This window comes from Scatophagus argus, chromosome 3 (genome assembly GCF_020382885.2).
Source record: "Scatophagus argus isolate fScaArg1 chromosome 3, fScaArg1.pri, whole genome shotgun sequence".
Classification (NCBI taxonomy): Eukaryota; Metazoa; Chordata; class Actinopteri; family Scatophagidae; genus Scatophagus; species Scatophagus argus.
The window spans coordinates 24,765,152-24,780,365 of record NC_058495.1 but is presented as its reverse complement, the minus strand read 5'-3'; the positions used below and the strand labels follow the sequence as shown (position 1 = coordinate 24,780,365).

Genomic DNA, 15,214 nt, shown 5'->3' with positions numbered 1-15,214 from the left:
ATAATAATAATGACGATAATTGCTAATTCTTATAAAGTCCCTCCTGATTGAAATGTGTTTATTCTGAATATGATGCCAACAACTCATTTGAAACATGGCAACAAAAGAGTGAGAAAGTTGTGGAAGGCTCAAAAAACACCTGCTTGGAACATTTCACAGGTAAACAGCTTAATTGCCTACAGGTAACAGTATCATGTGTGGGTTTGAAAGGGGCCTCCTCGACAGGCGGTTCGTTTGCAGGTGATTAGAGTCTGTTTTCATTTACATTTTACACAGTATCACCACTACGTTTTTCAGAAATGGGGTCACAGAAGCGTACTGAAACATGATCTGATGAGAAATGTGACTGACTGACTGCGTGATCAAACAATTAATCCAATCAATGGCCACATGTACCTGTAGAGAGAAGCTGCTGATCGCTTCAGGGCTTTGGGTCTGTTTGGTCTCGGTTCTCCTGCCATGTTGATATCTAAAGAAACAGGAGAGAGGAAAAGAAACAGGATTGTTTCATTTTTGACTTTTAAAATGATGATGATGAAAAGTCTCTAAAACCCAACGCAGTGAACTACCCTACTTCGACTACTAATTTAGTTAAATATCAGTATGAGCGACACAACAGATTCAGAGAGAAGGTAACAGCTTAGTATTAAGAACTGCTGTATATAGCAGTGGATGGTGTGTTTCCTTGTACTCTCCACTAGAGTGAGCTGTTGAGCCACTTTACAACATTCCCTCTTCGTCTTCTTCTGACCACAGTGCCTACTGTCAGTTCAGTCAGCCGTTCAGCCATTCATTCAGTTATTCAGTGAGTCCCATCCCAGTGGGCCCACACTGGCCTGTCAACTTATTATGTATAAATAATATTAAGTAAAGTAAGAAATCTGATTTCCAGCAGAACTGTTTGTGGCTTCCTCCCTTATTTGAAGTGATTAAAAAAAACAACATCCTCACATCCTTTCCTAAAGTCCACAAGGGGTACCACATGAAAAGTACATTTCCTGCACTACTTGGAGGCTTGTGGTAGCAAATTTGGATAAACCCATTGTTTATGTTACTGTTGCACCATGGGACAAAAACACATGAAATAATGAAAAAATGTCAAAAGAATCACAGTCATGTAAAAGTTGCTATTTTAATGTTTTTAAAATATGAGGATGAAATGAAAAGGTTAGAAAAATCTGTTAAATAAGTGTTTTGATGTTTTCCACAGAGACTCAGAGTCCAGAGTGACATCGACAGACAGTAGAAACATGTCACTTTCACTGTTATTACTATTAGATCTCAGTGCTGCATTCAACATGATCAACCACAGCTGGACAGACTGGATAACTGGGGAAGTTCTGGTCTGAATGTCAGTTAAAGGACAGGGACTATTTTGTGTAATTTCATAACTATATATCTACAAAAAAATGAGTTGTGGAGTCCCACAAGGCTCTATTGTAGGCATCTAGATGCTCCCACTGGTGCAGATGATATACATATACAGCAATTGTGCTTATGCTTATTATGAATGAAGAATACACCAGACCCATGTTAGAGCTGATTACCATTTCAACCATTTGTTGCTTGGTTCCCCCTCTAGCATATGTGGGAGGAAAGTTAATAGCTGATCTGTGCTCACACAAGGAAACACACATGCACCTGTGATTCATCCATCCATCTATCCACTCTCTAAACCTCTTATCCTGTTGGGGGTCTCTAGGGGCTGGAGCCCATCCCGGCATGCTTTTTAATAGAGGCGGGGAACACTGTGACAGCTCAGCAGTCTATCGTGGGGCAATCTAGAATTTCCAGTTCACCAAACCAGCATGACTTTTTTGGTGGAAATCAGAGCACCTGCCAGGAAGCCACACAGAAAAAGGCTGCATTTAGCTGGCATATTTGAATACATGACGGAGGAGGAGACGCATACACTGAGCCATCAAACGCCTGCTACGAATCAGTCGGACAAAACAAGAAGAAACCCAAGAATTTTGGTGATTTTGTGCATACGCTTTCAAACTTTGACAGGTGCTGACCTCTCTTGTCCCTCCAATATACCACTAATTAGTTTAACACAAGTACCGAAGAAGCAGCAAAACCAGTATGATTAGTATCAGTAGGAGAGATATTTCTGTTGTGACAGTATTAATGGTCCCTGGTGATGTTTCAACATTTAATCTTGTGGGGAAAACATGTAATCAGATTAAATCTAACAAATTTAGCCACTTAAATGTTCATACAGTAGACTATGCATATATAAACTACATGCCATAAAGTGAGCAGACAACCTTATGGGGCTGAATCACAGCTGATGCAGAGTTTTTAACTGTTTCACCATGAATGCATCATGAATTTCTGCATGCTGGAGCCCCACTGCATGCAGCTGGTTTTTATTGTTTCATCCCTGTCCCTCAGAAAGCTCACTCCCCCACTGTGTGTTACACACGACAAAGAACTCTACAGTAAATAAAATCATAAAGTAACAAATTATATGAAATTGAGGGTCAAATGAACTAATAAGTGCTTGAAAATCTCTTAAAACATAAAGTAGGATGATGGAAATTCAGATCTTTGAAATGTTGGAGGATGGAGGGCAGCAGACAAACGAGGGAGGATAAGGAAAGATGGATGGACGGATGAGGATGGAAAGTGAGTTTTCAGCAGCCAGAGGCTGAAGATTCAAGCCTGTTAACTTTACCGTGAAGGAGAGAGAGTGTGTGTGTGTGTGTGTGTGTGTGTGTGTGTGTGTGTGTGTGTGTGTGTGTGTGTGTGTGTATTTGAGGCAGTGATCCAGAACGCTGACTACCGCCAGGTGTGGCAACGGCAAAAGACCAAACTAAGACATGCACACACACACGCGCACACACTCAGTCCTCCTGCTGCTCCATATGCCTCAGTGACTTTACTTCGTCTCCTGCAGGGTCTTGTTATTCAAAGGGAAGTCCCTGAACGCAGCACACGCACAAACATACTGTATTGACTCTCTGAGCAGCGAGTCATTTCAGTCTGTCCAATAAACACTTCACTCTTACGGTGATCACCAAACTGGAAGCTGTCCGCTCTCATTAGCAGTTTGTAAAGCGGCTTGCTAATCAATTGTCCCCTCGACTGCAGAACTTTGTTATTTCAAAACTCTGTAAAAAGCCAGAGTTTCTAGGTACTCTAACTTAGTGGGTCAGAACTGAGACACCTCATCATTACACCAACAATTGTTCAGAATTGCATCCTAAATACAATATAAATAAATCTAAATCTAAATATAATATGGGATGACTCCATATTAATGTTAATTAATGTTACTTCCTTAGACTCAATTACACTACTATATGGACAAAAGTATTAGGACATTTACACCAACAGGGACTTTAATGACGTCTCATTCTAAACACACAGACAGCTTTGCAGCTCTAACAGCTTCCACTCTTCTGTGAAGGCTTTCCACAACATGTTGGAGTGTTTCTGTGGGAATTTGTGCCCATTCATGCAGTAGAGCATTTGTGAGGTCACACACTGATGTTGGACCAAAAGGCCTGGCTCACAATCTCCGTTCCAGTTCATCCCAAAGGTGTTGGATGGGGTTGAGGTCAGGGCTCTGTGTGGGCCAGTCAAGTTCTTCCACACCAAACTCATCCAACCATGTCTTTATGGAGCTTTGCTTTGTGCACTGGGGCACAGTCATGCTGGAATAGAAAAGGGCCTTCAACAAACTGTTGCCACAAAGTTGGAAGCATAGCATTGTCCAAAATGTCTTGGTGTGCTGAAGCATTCAGATTTCCCTTCACTGGAAGTCAGGGGCCGAGAACAAACCCTGAGAAACAGCCTCGTACCACACCCGAATTCAATAATAAAGAGATGTGTCCAAATACTTCTGTCTATATAGGATATTTTCTTTGCTGCGTTTGAGTATTCTGCTTTTTACTCTCTCTTTTATGATTGGTAGTAATGTTAGTTTTGAGAAATACAATGAAAACAATATTAATTATCACATTACTTATTATTTTATTAGAGTCTCGTTTTTCTTCCCAGCCAGAACACCACAGCAGTAATTATGTTTCAGAAGGGTTAAAAGCGTGTCATGGATCATCCCATGACTGCAGAGCTAAAAGGAGATGGAGAGCAGCGGAGAGACACGTAACGAGCGAAAAGAGTCTGGTAGCTCGGCGGAACGGAGAGAGGGAGGACTTTAAGATTTTATATGATCCAGCAGCACACACACACACACACACACACACACTCAGTAGCACTGGATACATTTCCCAGAAGGCTCCATCGGTGTGTGAGTGTAATGTGGGATAAAGCTGCTGTGACAGTGTGTGTGTGTGTGTGTGTGTGTTTGTGGTGTGTATGTGAGTGTGTGAATGTGTGTGGTGTGTGTGTGTGTGTGTGTGCGTGCGTGTTTGTGTTGATGAGTGTTGTTTGTCAGATAGCAATTAACTCTTCAACTCAGAACGCACACAAGCTAAGATACGCACACTTTCACAAACAGTTACACTCATTCATGTATTTTCCCTTTCACACACACACACACACACACACACACACACTGCACTGGGAGACTATTAACGAAATGTGCTTGCAGCTCTGCAGTGGCTCAACATAAACCAGCTGAGTTCTTCACACCAGCTGGCTGACAGCTCGTCTCTGCCTGCTCCACCGGGGGATCAGACAGACGGAGGAAAACACTCCGGCAGTTTTAAGGCACTCGCCCCTCAACTGTGATTTCCACTCTGATATTTCATTGCACGGCATCATGGAAGAAAGGCGAAACATGTAAACACTGGAGAATGAAAGGGAATTTAATGGAGCTCAGGGGTCATCAAAGGTTCTGGATGTTTGTGCAGTCAGAGAAAGCTCACTGATCATTACGGGAGTGGCTGTGGTCAAGGCATCAACAAACATCAAGGTCGTCTTGCTGCAAGTCTTCTGCTCCTTGTGCAGGAGCTGCTCTGTTCTCACGAGGCTGCAAAGTGTGAAGATGTGGAGGTCAGGGGGCTGAAATGAAATCAGGCCTAAACCAAAGCATCCATTAACAGACGGCACCGTTTCGTGCCAACTGAACTGGCAGGGTGAAAAGATTTCCTGACGAGAACAGTGAGTCAAAAACATTATGACCCTTTTAATGCTGCGCTCTTACTTACTTTATATTGAATATTTGATGTTCGCTGCTGTTGATCGTCAGAGATTCATTTCAGCGTGTAAATATTTTAAGTAGTTTCTAATCTGAACAAGCAGTCCGGGTAACTGCGAAACCTTTTTATTTTATTCCTTTTTCTCTTGTTTGTTTGATCAGGGAGTTCAGGTTAGATTCCTTTGTTTTCTTTTGTTTTATTTTGGTGAATGAGTTTAGTTAGTTTGCGTTCAAACCAGATCGTTTTGTTTGTCATTTTGGGCCATGCTCATCCTGAAGCCTGCTTTGTTTACCAACGTAAGCTGACGTAAAGGGGATTTCATGACTATACACACTATCACTAACAGATTTTAATTGATTAATTAGAAAATTAAAGGGTATTTCACCACTAGCTACACTCCCATTTAGAACTTGGCGTTGTTTTAGAAAATAGTTGTTGTCTAACACAAGCAGTTTGGCCGCCTTGTTTTCCTTTTTCACCTGCTTTGTAAGTAGCACCACAGCTCCCACTGAGCCACGCGGACTCACCCAGCGTCTGTCCGGCCAACACCCTGCCGTTCTCCCCGATCACGGCGCCCCTGGCGTGTCTCTCGCTCGCGTATTGGACGAAAGCATAGCCCTTGTGCACGGAGCAGCCCAGCACTCGGCCATACTTTGAGAAGATGCTCTCCACGTCCGACTTCTTCACCACCGCCGTGTTCAGGTTGCCGATAAACACTCGGGAGTTGATGGACTTTGGATCTGTCTTGTTGGTCACATTACTGGTCTGGACCTTCAGCGACATGCTGGAGATGCGAGGGGCGAAGGAAGTTGACCGTCAAATGGATGTATTGGGAAGGAGAGATGTGGAGAGATGAGGACCTGAAGAGGAGAAAACAGAACAGATCACCGGCATTAGTCACACAAGGCAGATGATTAAGGACCCACCTCCTCGCTGACTCATTCGAGACTTGTGGTCACATCTGAACAAGAATGTCAAAAACTTTACTGGGCAAACGAATTCATGCGTCAAGACCTTGGTACATACACAGAAGTCAAAGAGGGAAAACAAAAACGAACAAAGTCATAAACACACACACACCTCTTGTGAACAGTCTGGATGAGTTGGGACAACACATCTGACCACACAGGGTTCATTCAGTTCAAGGATTTGCTCTCTGAAAAAGCTTTGGCAGGTAATTTAAACAAAGATGTCTTACATGACTTCAACTTAGCTTCTTAATATGCTTAATTAGCTACAATATGGTTATATCATATGTGTATTTGGCTTGTTTGCATCCATCACCAGGTGACCTTTTCGATATCAAGCTGAATTCTTATTTTTAGACTCAAATGACTCATTATTTTCACTTTTTAGTTGCATTTGGTCAGATTTAAACAACAACAACACTACATAGTTGGATTTAGGAAAACACTTGGAGTACAAATAGCATTGTTGGCTACGGACACCTGGGAATCAACGCCATCCGCCCAAAATAAATCCATAATGCTAATACGGCAGAGTAAAGGAAGATCTCAGGCAGCTGATTGTAACTCATTATTTTGACAGTTTTGTTGGCTGTCATCAGTGCAACGTGGACGAGTAGGAAGTCTTTGTCTAGTGGCTCACAGCAAGTCATGCTGCACCTTACTGTGGGTTGTTGTTTAGTTTCTGAGTTGTTGTTTTGCTCACTCAAGCAATGAAAATCACAGATGTCCATGAAAGCACCACAACACAAGCCTCACTCACAGATACTCAGAAACACAAGAGAGATCAAAGGGAAGCCTGCAGCAGTTTTAGTGAACTTTGGTGCAGTCCCGCAACATTTTCATCAACATTTTCTCCTTTATGAATGAAGGGGAAACAATTAGTTTGACTAAGTGATCAGCACGGAAGAGAGTTTGAAAGCTGATACAGAATACACCTAACAAGTGAACTACCATTTTCACCTCTCCTCACACCTCAGTGAAATATGGAGCAAAGCAGTCATCATATGCAACATAACTCTGAATTTCTCACCACTCAACTCATTACTCATTCGACCGAAGTTCTTCGTCAACATCCAAATGACTCACAAAGACGAGAGAAGAAAGACAAGACGCAGGGACCCCTTTAACTCCTTCCTTCTGTGCTGCGAAGGACGCAAGCGAGGCTAACAGTGATGCTAACAACCCTGACTGGCTGCTATATGCCACAAGATGCACGTTCAGAGAGCGGAGCAATGCAGCAGGTGAAGCGGGCAGAGGGAGGTGATCTCAGGTGAGGAGCCCTACGCCCAAATGAAAACGGGAGTTGCTCTCCAGTCGACTCTCAGATTTTCAGAGGCTGCTGTAAGCTCCAGGGGATTATGTCTCACTCGAAACACGTTTCATCACTGCTTAACCTCTACTCAGATATAAACCTGCCATTTACAGAAAGCTGAGAGAGTCATGTAAATGACTCATCAAAACTGCTTGTAGTACACAGCAGTGGGAGTGAAGTTTGACAGATGATTCAGCACAGAGCGGATGGAACAACAGCCAGTTTCACAAAGCAGAAGGACCTGAGGAGACAGACAGCGTGATGTTGAGATGTAGCTGCAGGAAGAGTTTTTACATATTACACCTAAAAGCAATTCATTTAGAAGAGATGGTGTCCACTTTTTGTGATTCATGTCAGTGCTGACTCCCTTTGTTGTCCTCTGGAGGGTGAACACAGCCATGCTTCCCCCACAGGAGACTTAAGATTTGGATTTAAGTCACACAAAGTCAAAGTGTGAACTTCTTTGACTTCTTTTGACTTAATTGAGATAATTCATTAAGTTTTGCTTTTCGACCAGGAAAATGTTTGACACAATAACAAATAAATAGAAAATTAAACTATAGCCATAAGGAACTCTGTTATGTAAAAACTCACTATGATCAAATGTCAACAGAGAAGGCTTCCATCCAGACTGCATGCTCGTGCATACAGGCATCCGCTCACAGCTCTGTCGCACTATAAAAGGTCAGAAACTCCACAGGGAACCTTAAACCAACTAACATACACTACATGGACTGCGGCAAAGTCACAACTAAGTGCAGTAAAATTGGCTTTCAACCGAAAAGGACACTGCAAGAAGTAGATCAAAAACAGATTCAAAATCAGCACTGCATTTTAGTTTATTCTGTTTTAAGACTCAGTTTCACTAAATGACTGGAGGATCACTGTTCCTAACTGTGTGTCTGTCCCTTTTTGTCTCTGGAGCTGACACAAAGCTGAACTCGAGCACTGTAAAATATCACAGCACATTTCCACAACCCCGAGAGAAAAAGAGCAAAAACTCAAAAAGACACAAACTACAACCCAAAGCACACACAAACAAAAGCAAAATCAAACATTGCATGCAGTTTGAAAACTTCTCTGAATATCAAGTTACATCAATCCAGTCAAATTCACAACACGATCGTTGTGAACACATTTAGAGCCTCGCACTGTCAGGCTGTGGTATAAAACTAGAAAGCACCTGAGGTCCTCTCATCAGGGGTTTGTGGTTTGCTCTTCGCTCCAGGCTCAAGACAAAAGGGAAGTGAGATTTTGAGGTAGTAGCTCCTGGACACGCGTTCTGGGGACACCTTTAAAAAGCATTCAAGACCCCCACATTTGATTTTGTTAGCTTGTTGTATTGTTTTCTTGTTTTGCCTTGTTTCCTTTAAATGTCTGTTGCTCCGTCTCTCGTTTGTCTGCTTATGTGCTCTTTTGCGAAACACTCTGTGACGGGATGTTATCTCATATAGTAAAGTGTTGCTGTTGCAAAATATGACTGAGGGGTCCAGACCACGAAAAAACCAGAAACAGACACAAAGCAGGGAGACAAGTTGTCTGTCCTCATACTTTTGGCCAGATAGAGTGTCTGTTCTTTACTGCATCCCTGCTTGTGTGCTGCTTTTCTTCTTCTCTCCCTCATTAGAAATATCCAGCAGTGAGTCTGGGTTCCAGGAGGGAAGAATGTTTATGATTCAGTACTGCTGACTGTGTGTGTGTGTGTGTGTGTGTGTGTGTGTGTGTGTGTGTGTGTGTGTGTGTTTTACAGGAAAAGTTTTGCTTTCAGACCTGCATCTCGAGAGAAAGTTAAAAGTTTAAAAAGTCAAGTTAAAACAACTTCTTGTGTGTGTGTGTGTGTGTGCGCGTGCGTGTGTGCCTGTGATTTGATGATCTCTCGTCCTTTCTATCTGACCCTCCTGGTGACAGAGTCATCTCAAACCTGATTGGTCCAACTCTAATGAATCCAATTGAGCTGTGCCCCGAGGGACTTCTGTCTGCGTTTGTTTCAGAGGTCCACATTTAGTGGCCAAAAGAAGAGTGCTGATCCAGCAAATCCAGTGTGTGTGTGTGTGTGTGTGTGTGTGTGTGTGTGTGTCTGTGTGTCTGTGTGTCTGTGTCCAGGCGTGAGAGAGAGCAAAGGTTTGTATGAATGTTTCTAGGCAAAGGGTTGGCATTTTCAAGTTTCTGTTGAAGAAGTCGCTTATGCATCGCTGTAAACTCTGTAGATTGCCTTCCCTCTCTCTCTCTCTCTCTCTCACACACACACACACACACACACACACACACACACACACGGGGTAGGGGTTTGGATGCAGATCACTGAATGTACTCTGTGATAAGTAATCGTCCATAGTGTCAACACATTCTCCTTCTACACACAAATTAATTAATTACTCTCCAGTTTTCTACTTCAATTTCAGCTGAGGCTTTGACTGATCACAAAATGGTAATAAGGTTTACTGAAATCTCACAGTTCTGCTTCATATCCAGGCCTGTGCATTAGCATACGAGGTGACACAAAGAGAATCTTAGCCACAGTATGAAATGATTCTCAGCGTTAATCAAGCTTTCCACACAGTGAGGGCTACATGTTATCACTGCAAAGCAAAACGCACAGGTTTCCATAGAAAACAGCTTTTGGTGGAAACAAATGAACACTTGCTGTGTGCTAACAGAGACGGTGCAGCAAAACGTTAAACCCCAATGAGCTCATGCTCTATAAGCAAATTAGCTTTAAAAGCTTCCCCCTTCAGGGTTTCATGGTTTGATGATACATGCATTCATTAGCATAAAACAGGATAGAGCTTGTAAGCCCTGCAAATGAATCAGAGAGCTGACTTTGTGGTTTCAATGTAAATTTTTAGCTTTAAAACCCAAATGAGCTTCGTATCATAGTCATATTTTTATCCTCATTTACATCCAGATTTCCATCTGTCCGAGAAATCTGTTAGTGTGGCGTCCCTAAACAAACAACTTGTCAGATAATCACGAGAGGTAACTCATCCAGTTGCATTCCTAAATACAGCGAGGGGATTTAAGTCTAGACAAGATCACTTCAACCAACCGTCAAACCAGCTTATTTGAGCCACAGCTGGGACATTTTGTAGGCCACCTTTGAGGCACCAACAGTGGATATTCTTGAGATTCTTCAGCCATGTTTTTGGAGACGAAATTGGATATGTTGAACAAAACACCAGGGGAGTTTCCAGCTGTGCTTGAAGGGACATGTAGATAAAAAAAGCATCCTCCATCCTGAGTCGGCCATCAAAATAATTAGCAATTATATTTATAGTGTATAATTATAATCAATTTATAAACATAAACAATGGACCATTTAATAATCAAAAGTGGTTTTCAGTAAATAATTAATAAATTAATAACACGCAGCAGACCGCAGCGTATCGTTCGCACTGCTGAGAAGGTGATTGGCTGCAATCTGCCCTCCATGTATGACTCCTGGATCCTGAGGCAGACAGGAAGGACTGTAGGCGACCCCTCTAATCCTGGACATGGACTCTTGTTGTCCCCTCTGCAACCAGACTCTCAAACAAGACAAAGCACTTCACACACAGACTCTTACCCTCCTGTAAACACATTTCATTGTTTTTGTAAAACTTAAACAATAATATTATACTTTCCAATTTTAATTCTGTATTCACATTGTGTATTTGCACCTCACGCAGAGACAAATTCCTTACATACGTGGCATTTAAACCGATTTTAATTCTTATAACTTTAGAATTTTTCAATAAAAATGCCAGTGGTTATGAGAGGGATTTTGGTGGGGGCTCTGTGTGGGATCAGAGGTCAACTGGTGGTCGACCTAAAACGGCAACCTGACCGGACGCCCTGCTGAGTCTGGATGAGAACAATCCGCTCAGGTGCCCTTGAGCAAATCACTGAAAACTGAAGCTGACCTCGTGCTCTCTACAGCACAGGTCAGCGAAGGCCAAAATCACACTGCTCTGTGTGTGTGTGTTAACATTCAGATAAGCTCTCCATGTTCCACGATTAACATTTTCATGTTTTACAAATCAGTAAGTGATCTTTGCATTTTATTATTTTATTCTGTCGCTGCGGCACAAACAGAATTTGTGTTGCTTATGTTCTTGTGTGAACAAATTTGGTGCAAAGGCAATCAATCAGGGTGAACAGCTCACAGATGAGATCCCGCCCATACACCCATCTGACCCAATCAGGAGCAGAGCTCAGCTGTCAATCGTCACGTTTCACCCCCTTCATACAGCATCAAAACAAAATGAGCACTTGAACATTCATCAGAGCTACCTAAAATGACGTTTACTTCAGAGTGGTCAGTTTGTTCCATTTCCCATCTGCTAACATGAAGGGTGAGGGGTTTATGTGATGTATTGGCTAAATTCTGATCGAGCATTTGAAATTTGAGAATCTGACACATTTCTGTGGTGGATTTTTTTTCCCCACTAGGAAATCATTACAATACCTAAAAAACTGATTCGTAATAAGAAGTAGACTAATGATCCAACTAAAAACTGAGTGAAGTGGTGGAAAAAGAGGGGAGGGAGGCAGTCAGGTAGATGTTGGAGTGTGGCGAGCGTGAACCGCGAGGGGCCGTGGCTCAGCAGGGAGGATCGTGACTTGAAGTACACCATAAACAGTCGAGTTTTCGGCCTGCAAGACAGGAAGCGACTCCACCCTTCGTGAGAGAAGGTCATTCCAGCACCGATGAGCCGGCAGCGAGAAACACTTCTTAATAATAAACAGAACAGACGAGACAGCAGCAGCTTTGGGATTAGAGTCGCTTCCATGAACTTTGCTTACAACACAAGGTGGTAATACTGTGATAGAACAAATCAGCGTGGGCTTACAGTCAATATTCCCACAGCCAATAACTCAGATGTTGTATAACTGAGAATCTGATTTATTCACATACTGACCTTTAAAACTACAAGATAGCTTCTACTCCACAGTCCTCAGGGCTTTGCATTAAAAAGAGTTTCACTTTCTCTATAAGGGAGACCTGGTTTGACCTGATGATGAAAACATTAAAAATGAAAAAATCTAAACACCCCGCCTCCATATCACTCCTGTTCCAGCATCTCTTCATCGCTGCGAGTCACGAGCCACTTGCCGAGTTGATATGAAGATCTTAAGGACTACATTTAAAGCACTTCACCAACTGATACTGAATTGCTGCTCACCCGTGAACTGCAGTGCAGCATCAGATCATCAGGCAGAGCTCTTCTGATTCTTAACAAATCCTGGTTCAGGATAAAAGCTGACTGGGGTTTTGCGGTGGAAGCTTTGGGAACTCACTACCTTGATATCTAAGGCTTGCAGACTCAGCAACATGTTTTAAATTAAAACCTTCAAAATCTTTTTTGAATGTCTTTCATTAATGTCAGACCTGATTTTTATTAGAAGCAGTCATAGTGAGTGCAAGGACAAACGCTACAACTAATGCTCTTTTTTCGTGCAGTTATTTCAAAGTGTACACGAGTCACTTATCTCAAACGCATCTTTTATGCTCTCCTTTAAAAACACTTAAACGACTTTAGGCTGATGATCTAACTGACCCATTTGGGTTGCAGAAATAAACACAATGAACAGCTTGGGTTTACCTAAAACTGGAATGAGTTTACTTATGGATTAAAACAAATGGTGATAAATCACACACACACACACACACTCAAAGTGATATTTCATTTGGTGAGAGCAGACTGTTGGGCAGATTTGGTTTATCGAAGCAACACGGCACATAAAATAAACACAACAAAAACGTCAGCCCACCATGTCTGACTTTACAGTTATGCCTGAAAACAAACACAGAAATAAACAAGGGCTTAGATTTCACGTCTCCAAGTCAGCCGTCAGTTGTCGGGAAGTTGTCGTCAGCGTGACGTCACAGTGATGCAGTCCATTGCAATCCAAAGCAATTTCCCTCAGATAAATCCCACTTTTGGGACTCTTCTCATATTTTTCTGGCACTGTGAGGACTTTTGTTTCTCTAACTCTACGCTGATTTCTGAGCGTAGTTAATGTTGAAGTCAGCCTGCACTGCATTAGACCGTGCAGGTGTTGACGTTATTATGTCCTCCTGTTCCTGGGAGGAGGATCGCGGCGTAGTCTTTGAGCACAGCTGAAGAGTGCGAGCCTTTTGGCAGGACGAGACCAGCCGGCAGCATGTTGAGCTGGAGCGGCTCTCACCTGGATTCACCTCGTCAGTGTCGCGTGTGAAAAGAAGAAGTGTAACATTTCGCCCATTCAGAGCAGCGGCTCAGAGGAGGACTGATCTGAACTGCCAGGAACATGGCCCTGTTCAGAACCCTGCTCAGTCAACTCTGTGTGTGTCAGAGAGGGAAAGAGGGATGGGAAGAAAGGAGGAGGGAGTCAATGTGTTTGGCAGAGATAACAAGACAGACCTGGACAAATGTGGTACAACAAGGAAACAATTTTCTTCTCCAGCAAAATGAGAAATGAGTGCGAGAGAGGGAGAGCATGACTAATTTAGAGTCACAGCAATTTGTTTTCAGTCGTTGCCATGGTGTTGGTGTGTATTGTTATATTAAATATTTGACCTTCAGTTTGAGACTGGCAATAACTAATTTCTCTCCATCCCTCTCTCTCTAACAACAGTTTGTGTTGTCTTTTTCAGGTTTCACAGGACATTTGTCCAGTGCACAAAGGCAGATCCATTACGGCATATTTTTCCCAGTTTGGTAAAAAGGCAGTATAACAAGTGTACAGAGCTTCCCCCTGTGACAAGTGATTATTTCTTATGGCCAGCAGGGGGGTGACTCAACTGGTTTCAGAAAGATATTGAACAGTATGTGAGCTTATGAGAAAATGAGCCTGTTTCTCACTTGACTCATTACCTCAGTCTGGAGAGCTCATCCAACCCTCCACTTTACGCTGGAAGTGAGGTGGTAGAGAGGGTCAAGAGCTTTAAATTCCTGGGTGTACCTGTGACAGACAGTCTGACCAGGGGCACTAACACTGCCTCAGCCACAGGAAGGGCCCAGCAGCGTCTCTACTACCTGAGGAAGCAGAGTAGAGCTACTCTTCCTCAAAAACCGGGAAGCGTGCTGACCTATGGACTGTTGGTGTGGTTCTCCAGCTGCACTAAGGCTGAACCCGGTCTGGGTAGAGTGCACAGTGTCCTGGAGGACCCAGCACACCCTGCACATCATTTGTTTCACCTAAGGGAGAAGACACAGATCCACCTGGGCCAGGACCAGCCTACTGAGCCACAGCCTGTACCCCCAGGCAGTGAGGCTACTCAATGAGCATTTACCTCGTCTCTACAGCCCCCCCAACATTGACAATAAAGTATAAAGTATATAGGTATGCTAGGTATCACTTTCTTAATGAGTTTATGGTCCCAATCACTAGTTTGAAGTCTTGTTCCATTCAGCATGACGTTCATATTGTAGATTATTGTCTTATTCAGAGTAAAACAAGGGGGTACAGCAGGGAGTGCTTTAGAACAAGTACTCGGGTCCTGAGTCAGATCCTCCATCCACTATTTATTATAAAGTCTGACCCCAACCTCATCCAGCACTTTCGGAATGAACTGTAACACTGATGGTCTTATCACCCATTGCCAGTTTTGGACCTCACCAAAGCTCTTGTGGCTGCACTGGAGGAAATCCCTGCAGCCAAGTTTGGAAATCTGTTAGAAAACCTGAAACAGTGAGAATGGAGACCAATCTGGTCCATGTAATGTACATTTCCAAGCCTCTTACCCTCACCTCAGCGTAAACTTAATCATAATTTTGACACTAAAACCAAAATGTAATCTTCAAATATTTTCCTGAGACACCTGCAATACCACACACGTCACATAAACAATTGATAATTCT

General features: G+C 42.8%; 1 protein-coding gene across 4 annotated transcripts in view; it reads right to left on the bottom strand.

Moving 5' to 3' along the window:
• Positions 1-15,214, bottom strand: part of raly (RALY heterogeneous nuclear ribonucleoprotein) — a 108,488-nt gene that overhangs the window by 43,648 nt on the left and 49,626 nt on the right. For all 4 annotated transcript variants that reach the window (XM_046384982.1, XM_046384980.1, XM_046384983.1 and 1 more), the window contains exons 2-3: positions 5,639-5,971; positions 397-469 (exon numbers count right to left, since the gene is read on the bottom strand). In XM_046384982.1, coding sequence (XP_046240938.1) covers positions 397-469; positions 5,639-5,894 — 329 coding nt within the window. In that variant the 5' untranslated portion in view covers positions 5,895-5,971. The remainder of the gene's footprint in view (positions 1-396; positions 470-5,638; positions 5,972-15,214) is intronic.